Source organism: Phaenicophaeus curvirostris, chromosome 2 (assembly GCF_032191515.1).
Source record: "Phaenicophaeus curvirostris isolate KB17595 chromosome 2, BPBGC_Pcur_1.0, whole genome shotgun sequence".
NCBI classification, from domain to species: Eukaryota; Metazoa; Chordata; class Aves; order Cuculiformes; family Cuculidae; genus Phaenicophaeus; species Phaenicophaeus curvirostris.
The window spans coordinates 82,895,924-82,910,027 of NC_091393.1; the positions used below are offsets into that span (position 1 = coordinate 82,895,924).

Below are 14,104 nucleotides of genomic sequence, written 5' to 3' on the forward strand. Positions count from 1 at the left end.
AGAGGAGAGAACAGAAATGTACTGCTGCTTTTTCAAACTGAAATCAATGCTTCATACTTCTTTATCCGGTAATAAAATTCACAGACTTCTAAATATTTTGCTTCAAATTTTAGGGATATTTCCTGTTGTGATTTGCAGTGTATTGACTTCTTCAGTTACATCACCAAGGAAGACAATAGAGCAACAATTACTTATTACCCTGTAGGCACTGCCATCTATGTTACCTTAACCCTTTTAAGCATTATTTCAGGAATGACCACTGCCAATAACTCAGAAGCCATGCACCAGCACTTTGACCTTTTCAAAGCTTAGACTCTATCTCAAATTCTTTTGCATTTCAGAGCAACAATTCCTTGCTTTGTGGACTAAAACTCTTTACCATTCAGCAAGGTAGGTGCAGAAAGGTATCTCCACTGTTCCTTCTCCTTACTGACCAGGGAAATCCTGTCCTCTCTACACTGTAGTGGCTACTCCTCTTGTAATACACAACAGAAGTGACTATCATTCCCTAAAAACAAGGAACAGAGACAGTGAAACCTCAAATTTTATTTAATCAATTTACACAAATCCACAGCAAATTGGACACAAAATAGCACTATATACAGAGTATTACTTACAATACATTACAGATTTGATTGGTGTAGTGTGTCAGCTCTGACATCATACTCATTTATGTAAAACCCTTTACACAGCTGTACTAGGATACAGGAATGTAATGTGACCAAGAAACATTTCTGTTTTTTCCTCAGGTTCAATGATGACCAAATCTCTAGCATACTCATTTCTGCAGACGCTTGAACTGCTGTCAGGCAAGGTGGTAAAGTCACCTGTACAATCCTGTCTTTTTCTATTTTTCCCTAACAACTGTTTAAACATGTTATGGAAGGCAGTAGGGACTGGGGCTGGCAAGTTATTCTTACTAGAGTTCTTACTGTTCTTTATTCTATCTGATCTCCTACCACTGCAGGAAGTAAAATGTTTGATATTAAAACTTTTCAAGCCTTGATCAGCTATGTGAAAATGCAGTGATTGGGGATGCTGATGTGGTGAAGGAGGCTGCATAGAACATGGCCCTCTACATAGCCTTTTTTTTAGGGGGAATCCAACCCGTAGATGACAGCAGCACATACTTCAAAAGATAAGACCAAATGCTGTCTCCAGCAAGGCAGACTGCTATGAATGTTTTTTACATACGCTGCAAGAGGAGTGGGTTACAAGATGAAGCTAGTAATTTCAGCCGATGAAAACAGTTAACACCAATTTCATTTTTCTCTCCTGGTTTCCTTTAGGTAGAAAGTAAACAGTACTCACTGATTCAGATAATCATGTTTAATACCATTCTGACAGTGAAGATATTCACTATATGATTCCCTGTAGGTACTGTAAATAAAAGTGGGTTTTTTTAAGGCTAAGTACTCAGTACTACATAGTTGACCCAACTTCACCAAAGATTTATCTAGGCAGTTTTTGACTACAAGTTAACATGTGCAGAGAATTATAGCATACAACAGCTTCTACAGTGATAAGATGGGGGAACAGTCTTGCAGTAAGACATTCCTTGACCTACTTAAACTCAGCAAAGCATAATAATAAAGAAGACGGATGTAAATCAATTCTAGCTGAAGCCCAGCATCCTAGAACTAGGACTAAAAGATGAGTCCAAATCGGTGTCTGGAGAAGCAGCTTCTCCTTTCCAAGTTGTTTCCACTGTGGGCTGTTCTCCCTCTGTGTAAGGCCGCACCACATTTCATCCTATGTCTAGCACAGTCACGCTTGTCATGTATAATGCAGTTAAAAGGCATGAGCCCAAAACCAGTTCTAGCTTTTAAAGAAACAGTACTGGCTTTACATGGTAACTTGAGAGACTGAAGTTTTTCTCGGGTGTAATTCTACAGCTTGTTTTGGAAAACAAATCCTACATGGAACATTGAAACTGCAGCAGTTATTGCCAGCAAGAATTTAACAGATGTGATTTTGTAAATAGACTAAAACTGCTGTCAAGTATATCCAATTTAGACTACCATGAAAAGCGCTCAAGTCAGAAATAAATAACAAAGCATTTCAGACACAAGTGTACTAGAAACTAATCAACTTTGTACTAGTCCAGAATTTAAAACGTACTCAATTTAAAATCACCTGAATTTCTGGGGTGGAGAGCATTGTTGTTTTTGTCGTTTAACAGGAGCCACATGAAAGATTCTTTCTGTAAAGCTCAGCCTCATTGTATAAAGTCATGCATTATACCATTAGATCACAGAGCTGTGCTAACCGAGAATGTCATGATGAGATGGCTTCTACAGCCTCTATCAGGTTCAAGGCAAGGCTGTACTGCCCGTGGTTCTCAGGTAAGTGCTCGATAACTTTGTTAACCAGTTTAGCTGTTGTTGCAATTGGCACATCTACATTTTGAAGTTCCTGGGGGTCCTGTATAAAAGAATAAACACATTAGAGTAATTTTACAGATGATCCTCTGTACATAAGCCCTCCTAATGTTGTATAAAACAGATTGCTATGGTTTATTCCCTTAATTCAGTTGATGCTTTGATCCATTCAGCAGCTTTACCCTTTGTAAAACAAAAATGGCACCAGGAATAATTAGAATTAATTCTTGTCTCCTTTAGTAAGAAAGGGACATTTGGATGTAATTTTTGTCTTGATGAACAGAAGCTTCTGAAAATCAACCTGTTTTACTAACTAGAGCTCAACTTACCATAGCTTTGAGCCAAGTACATAGTGTGGGAGGAAGCCTAGCAAGAAGTTCCATACCCTCCGCTGTCTGCACATGCAGTAAAGTGAAGGCCAGTCTCTGGCCAGCCAGTATGAGCAGCTGCGATGCAAGCACTTCTTTGTCTGCCACATGAAGAAAGGCCTGAAAATAAAAAAAAAAGAACTAGAATCCAATCGAGCATGACACAACTCACTTATCTGGAGGCTTGAGAAGCTCTATCAAAAGAAGCTCCTCAGTACCTAAAGGACAAATAGTTTAGAGGGTTTCTTGGGTTATCTGTTACTGGATTAAGCACATTATTAAATGCTTCAAAATAGCAGAAGAGTGAACAAAAGCAGATAATTACTGCGTACTTCACACAGTGACTAGCATGTGCACAAGATCTGTTTTAACAGTTCAGCAACACATTCCTAACTTTCATATAATCTCAAGAAAGGGAAGGATTTTCTTGTCCAAGGACTGGTAAACTTTTCCTAAAAGGAGGCAAAACAAAACCAGGTCCCTGAGACTATCAAATACAGTATCATAAAAAGGCTGTACGAGTAGCGTAACTCCTCCTCACAGATTGTTGTTGGGAAGAACAAAATATGAGGGCAATTACTGGTCTTGAAGGAGTACTTCTCCAGCCTCTGATGTTTTCAGCCTGCTAATAAGATGCCTGGGAGGGTTAGGCAAGTAAGTGAAGCAATAATTTTAGCAGAATATCTGACATAATGCTGTACTGATTTAAAATAATGAAAAGCTATTATTACCTCTTCACCAAGATGATCCAGCCCGTAACTGTACAGTTCACAGACATAGTGCCTTTTGACTATATCCTCAGAGATTTGGAGATACTGAGCCAGGTCTGCAGCCAAAGTTGGCCAATTCTTCCCCTTTTCAAAAGGAAACAATTCCTCTTCTGAGACTTCTCTGGCCTTTTGTGATGAACATAGTGCTTGAACTGCTGCATTCACAACTTTGATCAAGAACTTGGAAGCAAAAATGACAAGTTAAGTGTAATTTGAAATTTTGGAAGTTTAAGAACTTTCAGTACAAAACTTGTACCTACTTGTTGTCGTATGGATAACACATTTGAATCCATATCCCCGCTAGGCAGCAGCTGAATTGAAGTAAGGTCTTTGAAAAACGCATTTTTTCCCTAAAATTGAGAACCAAAGACAGGCCTCAGAGATACAGGGGAATAAAAGTAACCCATTTTGATCCAATACTAAGAAGTCTACTTTTTTTTTTTACATTTAATTTGTACTGCGTCTTCTATTACTCTTCGGCAATGGAAATTAATATTGTAAGTTAAAGCTACAGAACAACACAAACTTTTGTTCATGCAGTCACAAGATGTCAAGGATTTGCTTTCAAACTTAAAACTACCTCCCTGTTGAACTAGGTATCTGATATTCCACCAGCTGGAGCCAAAAGTCCGAGTATATTCCTGGTCCCAAACTGCAAACCAACATAACGTGCATAGTAAGTAGGAAGGAATGCAAACTAGCCGATATAAAAACATGTTTTATTTATTACCTATTGATATATTTAACACTGCTTAATTTTAAGGTCTCTTGAACTACACAACAATGAAATTTCAAGCAAAACCTTGAATGAACCTTGGTGGTCCTTGTTTCAGCCTACCATGCTCCAGCAGTGACATAGTCGATGCCATACACCTCTGGCAGTCCTGCTCTGTACTAACGCACGGAGTAGGGAAACTGGTACAAAAAAAAATAAAAAAGCCTATGCTAAAAGACAGTGAGGAACATGTAGGTCTAGACAGTGAGTTGCCTTGTGAGAAATAAGATAATAAATGGTCTTTGTAACTTCTAACCCCTTTTTCAGTCATAAGCCAAAATTCTCTAAAGACCTGTTATAAATTCTCTGATAAAGCTGATAGAACAAATTCGAATTGTGAGTGAGTGAAGGCAAAATGCAGCGGCTGGGAATAATAGTTCTATGTAGTTCTACATTAAGGAAAAGAGGATAGTTCCTGGGGGTCCTGTATAAAAGAACAAACACATTAGAGTAATTTTACAGATGATCCTCTGTACATAAGCCCTCCTAATCTTGTATAAAACAGATTGCTATGGTTTATTCCCTTAATTATTTTTAACTCTGGAGATGTAATATTTATTTTTTTTTATTAATGTAATATTCATTTTATTTTTAACTCTGGAGATGTAATATGCATTCTCATATGACAGAAGGTCAAAAAACCCCCAAAAAATGACAAATGGAATTTATCTATGATAAAATGCTAAAACCAGACTCAGCTGCTGCATCAGAGCTCACACGCAGACAAGGAACGATAATAAAAGGAGAGTAATATTCTGCATGTGTAAAATTCCAGTAAATCATTAGGAAGAAATCTTCTGCCCAGTATTACAGGACTAAATAATTTTCTCCCAAGCAGGAATTAAATGGCAATATACTCAAGTACTTTGTGATCGATTTTTTTTAGAATAGTTGTGAAGCGTTAGGATGAGGAAAACTCAGTTTGTGGTACCTGCTGTGGATCAGGGTCAAGCTTAGATTGGAGACACACTGCATTTAAATTTAGTGACTATTTTTTTTTTTAAGTGGTTTATATGCATTAAATGACAAGCTGTTGATTCTCTTTGAGATGCTCAGAATTCTGGAAAAATCACTGGCACATAATGAACACAACAGTGTCACTAACGTTTCTGACCTTAAATATTTACAGTTTCTCTCATCTGACATTTCTCAGAGCAACTAGAAAAAAACCTGTCAGCCACTGATCTTACCATGCAATATTTTCAGGTCAGCTAATTATTAAGAAGTTGATTTGCATGCACCTGATGTCACTGCAAATCATCTATTCGTAAGAAAAAACATCAAGTTTCAGTCTGAATTCTGGTGACAACTTCATTAATGCATTACAATGAACTAATTGTCTTTCATTAAATCATGCATGAACTGTTTGAAGAGTGAAAGCTAGTGTGTATATACAGAGAGTGATATTATGAAGTATGCATGTAAGCTTCCAAAAGACATACCTTGCTATCAAAGAGTGAAAGTGGCTTCACACTCTTCAGCGAAAACCTCATGATGGCATACAAGATGGTGCATAACACAAACTGGTGTTCCACAAGTGGGTAGTGAATGTGTTTCTGCTCAAGGGCCAGTTCTACTATTGATACTGGTCCTTCTACTGACATCCAAGCATCTTCAGTATCTAAGACAGGAGCCTGCATTTCGTCACTACAAACGTCAGCCTGCCAGAGCAACACAGAAAAGCAGTCACACGTACTCTTTAAAATTAAATTTGACTCAATTATTTCCTTACTTTCTGCAGGAAAAATAAAAATTTACCTCTAGCAATGTTTGCAGAAGATCTGAACAGCAGCCAAGAAAAGCTGTCATTGCTGTGTCGCCCATACCTACATCCTGTTAACAAACAGTATGATTTAAATTGTTTCAGCTGGAATTGAAACAGGCTTTTATTAGTAGTCTTTGAGAAGACAGTTGTTGATATAAACCAAATTGTTAAGCTCATTTTATTAACCCACTCTACTTAAAGTTAAACAAATATTCACTTAAGTACCAAAAAAAATTAGAAGTAACAGCAAAGAACAGGAGTAAAACTAAATGTAGAATTCATCACATCTAGTAAATTTCATTTTCCAAGTGTATCGGTTGTCTTCCAAAAGAGTTTTAACTAATGAAACGATGCATGAAAAGTAATAGTAATTTGTCATATTATAGGCTCAAGTCTACCTCCTATAATATTCAAATTTTTACCACTGCTCTAATTTGTTTTATCAGATAGATACATTTCTTAAAATCCATAACAGTTCCTCCAGGGCTGCATTTTTAATTTCTCTGAAGCTTAAAAAAATTAATCACAAACTAGTATTAAAATTAAGGCATTTTTATTTATTTCTCCCCATTTAGACAAAAGTAGCATTACTTGCCCTTCTGCATAATCTGTCCTTTGGAGCTTTTCCAACCTGTTTTAAAAAAAACCCAACATATTTCAACACAATTAAATGATTTTCACCATTAGGTATCTGTCACCCCATGCTTTGCTATACTTCTATAGCTATTTTCCTAATATAAAATGAGTAAATAGTTAATTACAGATATATAATGCAACATTGAGATGGGGAATGTCTAAATAAGAAAGTTCTTGCATGGTTTCCATGCTTTGCCTGTCTGAATTCAGAAGAGACACCTCAATCATATCCTGTTTAGGAATGTTACTGTGAGGTCCGATTTCTACAAGGTGAATCCCATGCTGCACATGATGAAGCACATACACGTCAATGGAAGTTATCTCTTCCATAGCACAAAAATATAAAAGCAATTATTACAACATCATGGCAGAGTCTTAATCAACAGCTGAAGTTAAGAGTCCAGGGTCCTGAATTATGAGATTATTTAAACTCAAATTCCAGTGATTCATCATGCTGTTTCAAAGTCTGAAATACAGACAACTTTCAGCTGTCACTTTTGGGCCTGTTTAAGTGCCAACCAATTTGGAAACTGTATTTTTCTGGAAGTTGCCAAGAGATCAGTTGTGCTACTGCTTCTGTAACATAAATCACTATTAAAAGTTAGTGACATTTGTTATTACATGATATTTGCTTGGGATAACAGATGTGCGCAAAACCAGTTGGTTAATAAAAACCTTTCTCTCTTTTCCTGTATGTGTCAATCTAAGCAGAAGTAATGGTGGTGGATTTACATAAAGGCATGCAGAAGAATTGGAAAAGTTTTTGCAGAAGTAACACGTACTACAATTGTATACAACTGGTGCTGTTTGCTGAAAGGAATGAAGAAGATTATGTTCTTCAATTCTTACACAGCTAAACATCAGCAAAAAAAAAAAGAGGAGCAAAGGAGAAGGAAAAAAGAAGACAAGGCAGCAAATTTCTTAAGGTTGTATTCTTGTTTTAAATCCCCATCAACACTTCTCACTCTCGCACGTGGACTCGTGTGATGAAACACACTTGGCTGCTGTTCTACATCTGGCAAACCAATAGACAGATTCCCCTTAAAAATGTAAACAGATCTGTCACTTACTGGCAGTTCTCTTCCTAAACTGTCTTCCAGTCCTAAACAGAACTGCCTTCCAGTAAACAGATCCACTGCATATGTACAAGCATGAAAAACTTAAGTCTAGCAAGGACAAGAGACTGCTAAAACTCACAGCAAACAAGCTGAACAGAATCTGACTGACAGTGGCAGTGATAGTTAAAAATGCTCCACAATGTCCACAAAACCTCCTGTATTTTGCAGAACAGGAGCTCACACATGCAAAACTTGGACCACAACATTCAGAAAATCTGCTGCTTGTGGGAGCCTGAGTTTCATGGCAATAACTTACAAGGAAACAGGCACAGAGCAACAACTTCCAGTTATTTATTGTATTTTTACTTACAATTTTAGATATGCACACATATATAGTTTCAAACTGTTTAACAAATACTTTTTATTTAGCAATTACATGCTAACACTGGTCCTAAATCTTCAGTACACACCAGCCAGAGCTGATCAGCTACTAAGCTTGCCTATAATCATTCCATGGTTTTGATACTTTAAAATATGCATTCTTTCATCAATTCCAAAAGTTGGCTGCATAATAGACCAGATAAGCAGAGGTTTTTTGATGCTTAAATCAAAGATATTCCAAACTTATTTAAGAAGTCAGGTTTTAAAAATACAAGGTTCACTTTTAAGTCCATAATAAAAATTCAGCCTCAAAAATAGAATCATAGAATGGTTTGGGTTGGAAAGGACCTTAAAGATCATCCAGTTCCAACCACCCTGCCATGGGCGGGGACACCTCCCACTAGACCAGGCTGTCACAATCCTGCACTCACCTTGTCCATTAGATAGGTAGCAGAAGAAAGCCTTTTTACTATGAATGTATTCCACATCATCAGAGCGATACCTAGAAGTGAACAGAAAAGAGATCTTAACAAGTATGGAGTGATAAGCCATGGACAGAAGTTCATTTAATGGGGGAGCACATTAAAAATAGATGGTGAATGAAACAAGGAAGAACTTCCAGTTATCCTCACTGCTTTTACGCTAGGACTTCAGATTTCTCAGCAAGAGACCACCCTGGTGATAAGATGCAGTCGGAAGTACAATGAATCACTTGTAAAAATGATTACATTATGCAGACTGGCTTAAACACTGTAGGTACACAGAAACTTCGGTGGTAAGGATGAAGGCTTAAGACTAGTGCTTTAGGCACTGAACGCATCTTATTTGCATACAGTCTCCAAAAAAGACAATTATCACCACACTCACTAAAACAGAGTATCAAGAAATGCATGAAAAGTAATTGATTGCAAGTGCCACTATATAAATACAAATTAAATACCAGTTTCATAGAGATAGTACTTTAAAGTGGTTTTAGCTAAACGTATTACCTTTATTTAACCAAAATATTTTCCTGGTTCTGATGGAAACTCAGTCTCAACATGAAAAGCAAAAGCTTGAATGTCAGCAGAAAGTTTTGGGGTAGGTTTTGGGGTGGTTTTTTTTGTTTGGTTTTTTTTTTTTTTGACACAGTGGCCATCACTACCACAAACTGCATACATTTACACAAGTTGACCAATAGTCATTTATTCTGTTGTTTTACAATTTCAAAGACCAATTTTACCAAAAGCTCCATACTTACCATGCTGAACGTGAGCATTAACAATACATCTTAGATGATCTATAGACCTAATGAGAAAACATGCTTCCTTATGTAAAACAAAAAAGGTAAAAGAACAGGTTATTACAGTATTCAAAACTTGGTCTATATGTAAACTATTGATTCCTAAAAAGCCTGGGTGGATGATTTTAAAGCTAGTATTGTTTTTTTTTGACACTTACAAAACCTGGACGTTATTCTGATATTGCAATCTTCTCTGACAAACATACAAGCATGTGGCAAAGTATGTTTCAGTAATCATGAGACAAATTGTGATTTTAGCACTATTTTCAGGGCTTTATTTTAGTGTATGTACTGCTAACATACTCTTTGCTGAAGGTACATCTGCTGACTATGTAATTTTTCAAATACATAATACATTTATGCTAGACGGATTAATTCCTATGCCATTTCACAGAACTGTAGAATGGTAGGGGGTTGCAAGGGACCTCTGGAGACAACCTGCCTACCCTTCTGCTAAAGCATGTTCACCTAGAGCAGGTTGCACGGGAATGTGTCCAGTCTGGTTTTGAATACCTTCAGAGAAGGAGACTCCACAACCTCTCTGGGCAGCCTGTTCTAGTGCTCTATCACCCTCACAGTAAAGAAGTTTTTCCTCATGTTCAGGTCTCCAGGCTAAACAGATACAGGTCTCTCAGCCTTTGCTCTTGAGAGATGCTCCAGTCCCCTACTTATTTCCATAGCCCCTCTGCTGGACTCTCTCCAGTAGTTTCTTGTCTTTCTTGTGCTGGGGAGCCCAGAACTGAACACAGTACTCCAGATGTGGCCTTATTAGGACAGAGTAGAGAGGGAGGATAACCTCCCTCAACCTGTTGGCCATATTTTTCTTAATGCACCCAAGAATACCATTGGCCTTGGCCACAAGGGCATATGGCTAGTTCGTGGTTAATTACTTGTACACCATGATTCCCAGGTCCTTCTCTGCAAACCTACTTCCCAGCAGAACAACCCCTAAGCTCTAATGGTACATGAGGTTATTCCTCCCCTAGGCGTAGAACTCTACGCTTTCCCTTGTTGAACTTCCTTCGATTCATCTCAGCCCAACTTTCCAGCCTGTTCTGGTCTTGCTGAAGAGCATTTCATTATGATGGAGTAAGTACTTGACAATCTCAAAGGAACCTTCTACTCTATAGCAAGATGTTATGCTGCACAGATCTAAGGACTGCTAATTTCAATTTTAGTATCATCTGAACTTACGACAACATTTTCCAGTATTAGAGAAGCTATAGGACAGCTATTTATTTTCTCCTATGACAACTCCCAGCACTGGCCAGGGAATCTAGGAATATTCAGGAAATCTCTTTTCTCTTTAAATGGAATGGATTCTAGTCTAACAAATTTAGTATCTGTGATCTGTTTTAGCATATTTAGAACAGAGGAAATGTTTATCACTATTTTGCAGTACTCAAACCATTTGTTCTTGCACAAAATACAGTCAAAACCCTTCTTCATGCTACTTATTTGAGTCCAGTTTCCACATTTCCAATTTTAAGAATCTGTTAGCTCAGAAACAAACCGTCCTATCTTTGTGAGGTGCCATTCAGCCTCAGGACCTGCATTCATTTTCTCTCTGCTTGTGATTTATCACAGAAAAATTGCAGCTAGGATGCTTTCAAAGTCAGTTGCGCGTTTTTTTTCCCATTAACTATTACAAACTTGTGAAACTTTCTACAGAGTTAGTGTTAACCACTGTTCATTGCAAATGAAATACTTGTACCTCTGGGTCCTTATTCCACTGCACTACATATTCCCAGCAGCAATGCGCATGGAGTACATCCACTTCGAGACTACACGGAAACTGCTGGTATGCTAGTTGCAGCAGCTCTAGAGAAAAAAAAAAAAAAATCTGAAGTTACAAGACGAACCTCTTCCCACTATAATTCCTGCTACTTCACAACAGTAGCAACTAAAACATTGCTACAGACACTTCTGAACTTGAAAAACTCCCGTTACTTTCTTACCTAGGATTGTTTCCAAGCCTGCATCTGCTTCTGATTCCTCAAGAAAGATATCAGTATGCATTTCTACAGGTTCTTCAGTACTGTATGTATTATTTTTGTGTTGGGCCAAATTCAGTACAAGAGGACTGAAGCCTTGCTTAAAAACCCATTTTGCTACAATGTCCGCAATACCTCCTAGGATATAAAGAAAAATAAAAGAAGTGCATGTGGTAGTGGAGTTGACATATCCTAGAAGATTTATGGTTCAGAATTGAAGAATAAGAGAAGAGAGATGAGTTTTAGCTACCACCACTAATTACATAGGAATAACTCTACCAATTAGAAAGCTTCCTGATCAACAGATTAGCAGTTTACAATGCAGTCTTTACAAAAATATCCTTTTTACAATTTTCAAGTGGTATTCTATGTGGTTTGCATAGGTTTTTAAATTAAGAAAAGTAACCAGCAGAACAATTTCCAGTGCAGTGTATATCAAGTAGGTAAGGCTAGTTCATAAGTCTACAATAAAGGCAATCATCCATCTTTCCAAGAGAAAAAAAATGTACCTTTTCCAGATTCAAGCAATTTCTTTACAGAAAGCCTGCCCAAAGACTCAGTCTGGAGCGATGAAAATCTTTTCGTTCTTTTGCTCACTTTGCTATGCAGCAGTGTTTGAAGTATCAGACAATCCTCTAACTGTTTCAGCAAAAGTTTCCAATATTCAGTATCAAGAGAAAGTGCTTCCCAGGATTCTGTGTCTGAACCTACAGTTATTTGGGAAAACTAACAGAACATATGAACTGTTTTAGGTCTGTTCATTTAAAGTAACACAGTTTTGTTCAGTATTAAAATCAAAAACTATATCCCAAGAGCTACTGCATTTTAAATAATAGTTTAGTTCAAAGTATGTACAGTAATTACTATGCAAAGACCAGTTAATATCCTACACTGTTCGTAAGACGCATGGATTCTTAAATAAAAGCCTAAGGAAATAAAAGGACCTGAAAGGTTCATATTAGTTCACAAGTTAAAATCACTTCAAAAAGATTTAATTTTAAATCCTCTACTATTTATGCATTCCCTACACATATGATTATTCCACCTACATTTCAACTTCCTACAAAACCAAAAACATATATCATGCACTCAGAAATACTGGATTATACCACACCACAGCTGGGTATTATTTAGATAATTCTCACATTCATCAGAAAATGCTCTGCCAGAAGGCCCAAGAATTTTTTCAGTTGGGTGCAGATCAGGTTTTTAGCTTAGACAGCAAACTCCAGAGTTCTCAGAAACCTGGCCATTACCACTTCTAGGCTTTAAGCCAAAGGATGGTGGGGGGGTGGAAAGGAGCAAAAGATAAATGGCTTAATGGAAAGGAAGTTTTGAAGGAAAAATCACCTGTTGTTTTATTCTTTTAAGAGCAGATCAGAAGAAGAGGTGACAGAGGAAAGTGAATATGGGTAAAGCATAATAAGTAGTAACACACCAATATAACTGTTTGGGTGATGTTAACGATTAATATACAGAAGTGCAATAATTAAGATGAACGTGCAAAAATACTAAAACACTTCCTGATAATCTAGTTATAGTTTGTAAGGCTGTCTACTTACAGGACTGAATATCACCTAAATCCTACCTAATCTGTTATGATAACTAGCAAAACACACTCATGTCTGGTGCTATTTAGGAATCAAATAACTTTTTCCATCTTGAATTGCAATCCTGTGTGCAGTTTCAGTCTTAATCACAACTTTGTGAAAAGCTAGTTATTGCCAAGAAAATCAAACATCCTATCACCTCGCGAAGGCATAGTAACACGAGCGCTAAGAAAATTCATCAGTATATTTAAAAAGACAAACAACAAAACAAAAAACCCACACAACCATTAGAACAGGTTTACCATTCAAAGCTCAGCTGACTTCTCAAATTTATGTGTAGGCTATAAGTTTGTCAAGATTATTTGCTATCAACAGAAAAACTCAGTGTACAGTTACCATCACAAATTCAAATATGTTTCCTAATAAGTTCTGAGATATCATTCATTCACCTCAGCAAGTATTCTTCAAATTCAAATACAAATTTTCAGGTTTGCAGAACAGCACATTTGTGCCCAGGTTACAAAACGACAAACGACTGCTAAGGATTAATTAAGGATTAATTAAGGATTAATTGCTATTACAAAGATAGCAATTGGCATGGGATTGATATAGTAAATAAAATGGAAGATGGAGGTCCAAGACGACTTACCTTTTTCTCTGTCACACTGTCAATTATCTGCACAGTTACTGAATGTCCAACATGAGCAGATAACAAGGCAGCTGCGTTATTTTCAGACTGAATACAAGCTGTACGCATTTGCTGCCACCAGGGGGAAACCGACTGAGTGTCCCAAGACTCATCTATAGCAACTGCAGAGAAAGGAAAAGTAGGGAACTTAAACTTGGGTCGCTGTGTGTTAAAACTAGTAAAGCAGCAACCAGCCTTGGAAACAGCACTTATTAATACAGCTTATGTTAACAGCAAATGCCTTTTTCTAGCTATGCAGTGCTCGATTTCTGGATTATAACTCAAATTCAAGATAAAGAACAGAATGTGAATTACTCCTTATTCTCCAAGTTTCATTTGGAGGCAACAGATCTAAATTACTAGGTAGTAAAACCTGCTGCATGCTTACTAGATCTAAAGAATCTTACAAAATGACACTTCACAATGCAGACAGCTTCTTTTTTGATTATAAGATGC

At 37.1% G+C, this 14,104-nt stretch overlaps 1 protein-coding gene across 2 annotated transcripts in view; it reads right to left on the minus strand.

Moving 5' to 3' along the window:
* Window positions 1–533: 533 nt before the first annotated feature.
* RAB3GAP2 (RAB3 GTPase activating non-catalytic protein subunit 2) overlaps window positions 534–14,104 on the minus strand; it is a 45,410-nt gene continuing 31,839 nt past the window's right edge. For both annotated transcript variants that reach the window (XM_069852715.1, XM_069852714.1), the window contains exons 23-35: window positions 13,610–13,770; window positions 11,920–12,136; window positions 11,375–11,548; window positions 11,131–11,237; window positions 9,375–9,441; window positions 8,566–8,636; window positions 6,655–6,690; window positions 6,053–6,127; window positions 5,737–5,955; window positions 3,780–3,869; window positions 3,481–3,699; window positions 2,711–2,869; window positions 534–2,424 (exon numbers count right to left, since the gene is read on the minus strand). In XM_069852715.1, the coding sequence (XP_069708816.1) occupies window positions 2,278–2,424; window positions 2,711–2,869; window positions 3,481–3,699; window positions 3,780–3,869; window positions 5,737–5,955; window positions 6,053–6,127; window positions 6,655–6,690; window positions 8,566–8,636; window positions 9,375–9,441; window positions 11,131–11,237; window positions 11,375–11,548; window positions 11,920–12,136; window positions 13,610–13,770 (1,742 nt within the window). In that variant the 3' untranslated portion in view covers window positions 534–2,277. The remainder of the gene's footprint in view (window positions 2,425–2,710; window positions 2,870–3,480; window positions 3,700–3,779; window positions 3,870–5,736; window positions 5,956–6,052; window positions 6,128–6,654; window positions 6,691–8,565; window positions 8,637–9,374; window positions 9,442–11,130; window positions 11,238–11,374; window positions 11,549–11,919; window positions 12,137–13,609; window positions 13,771–14,104) is intronic.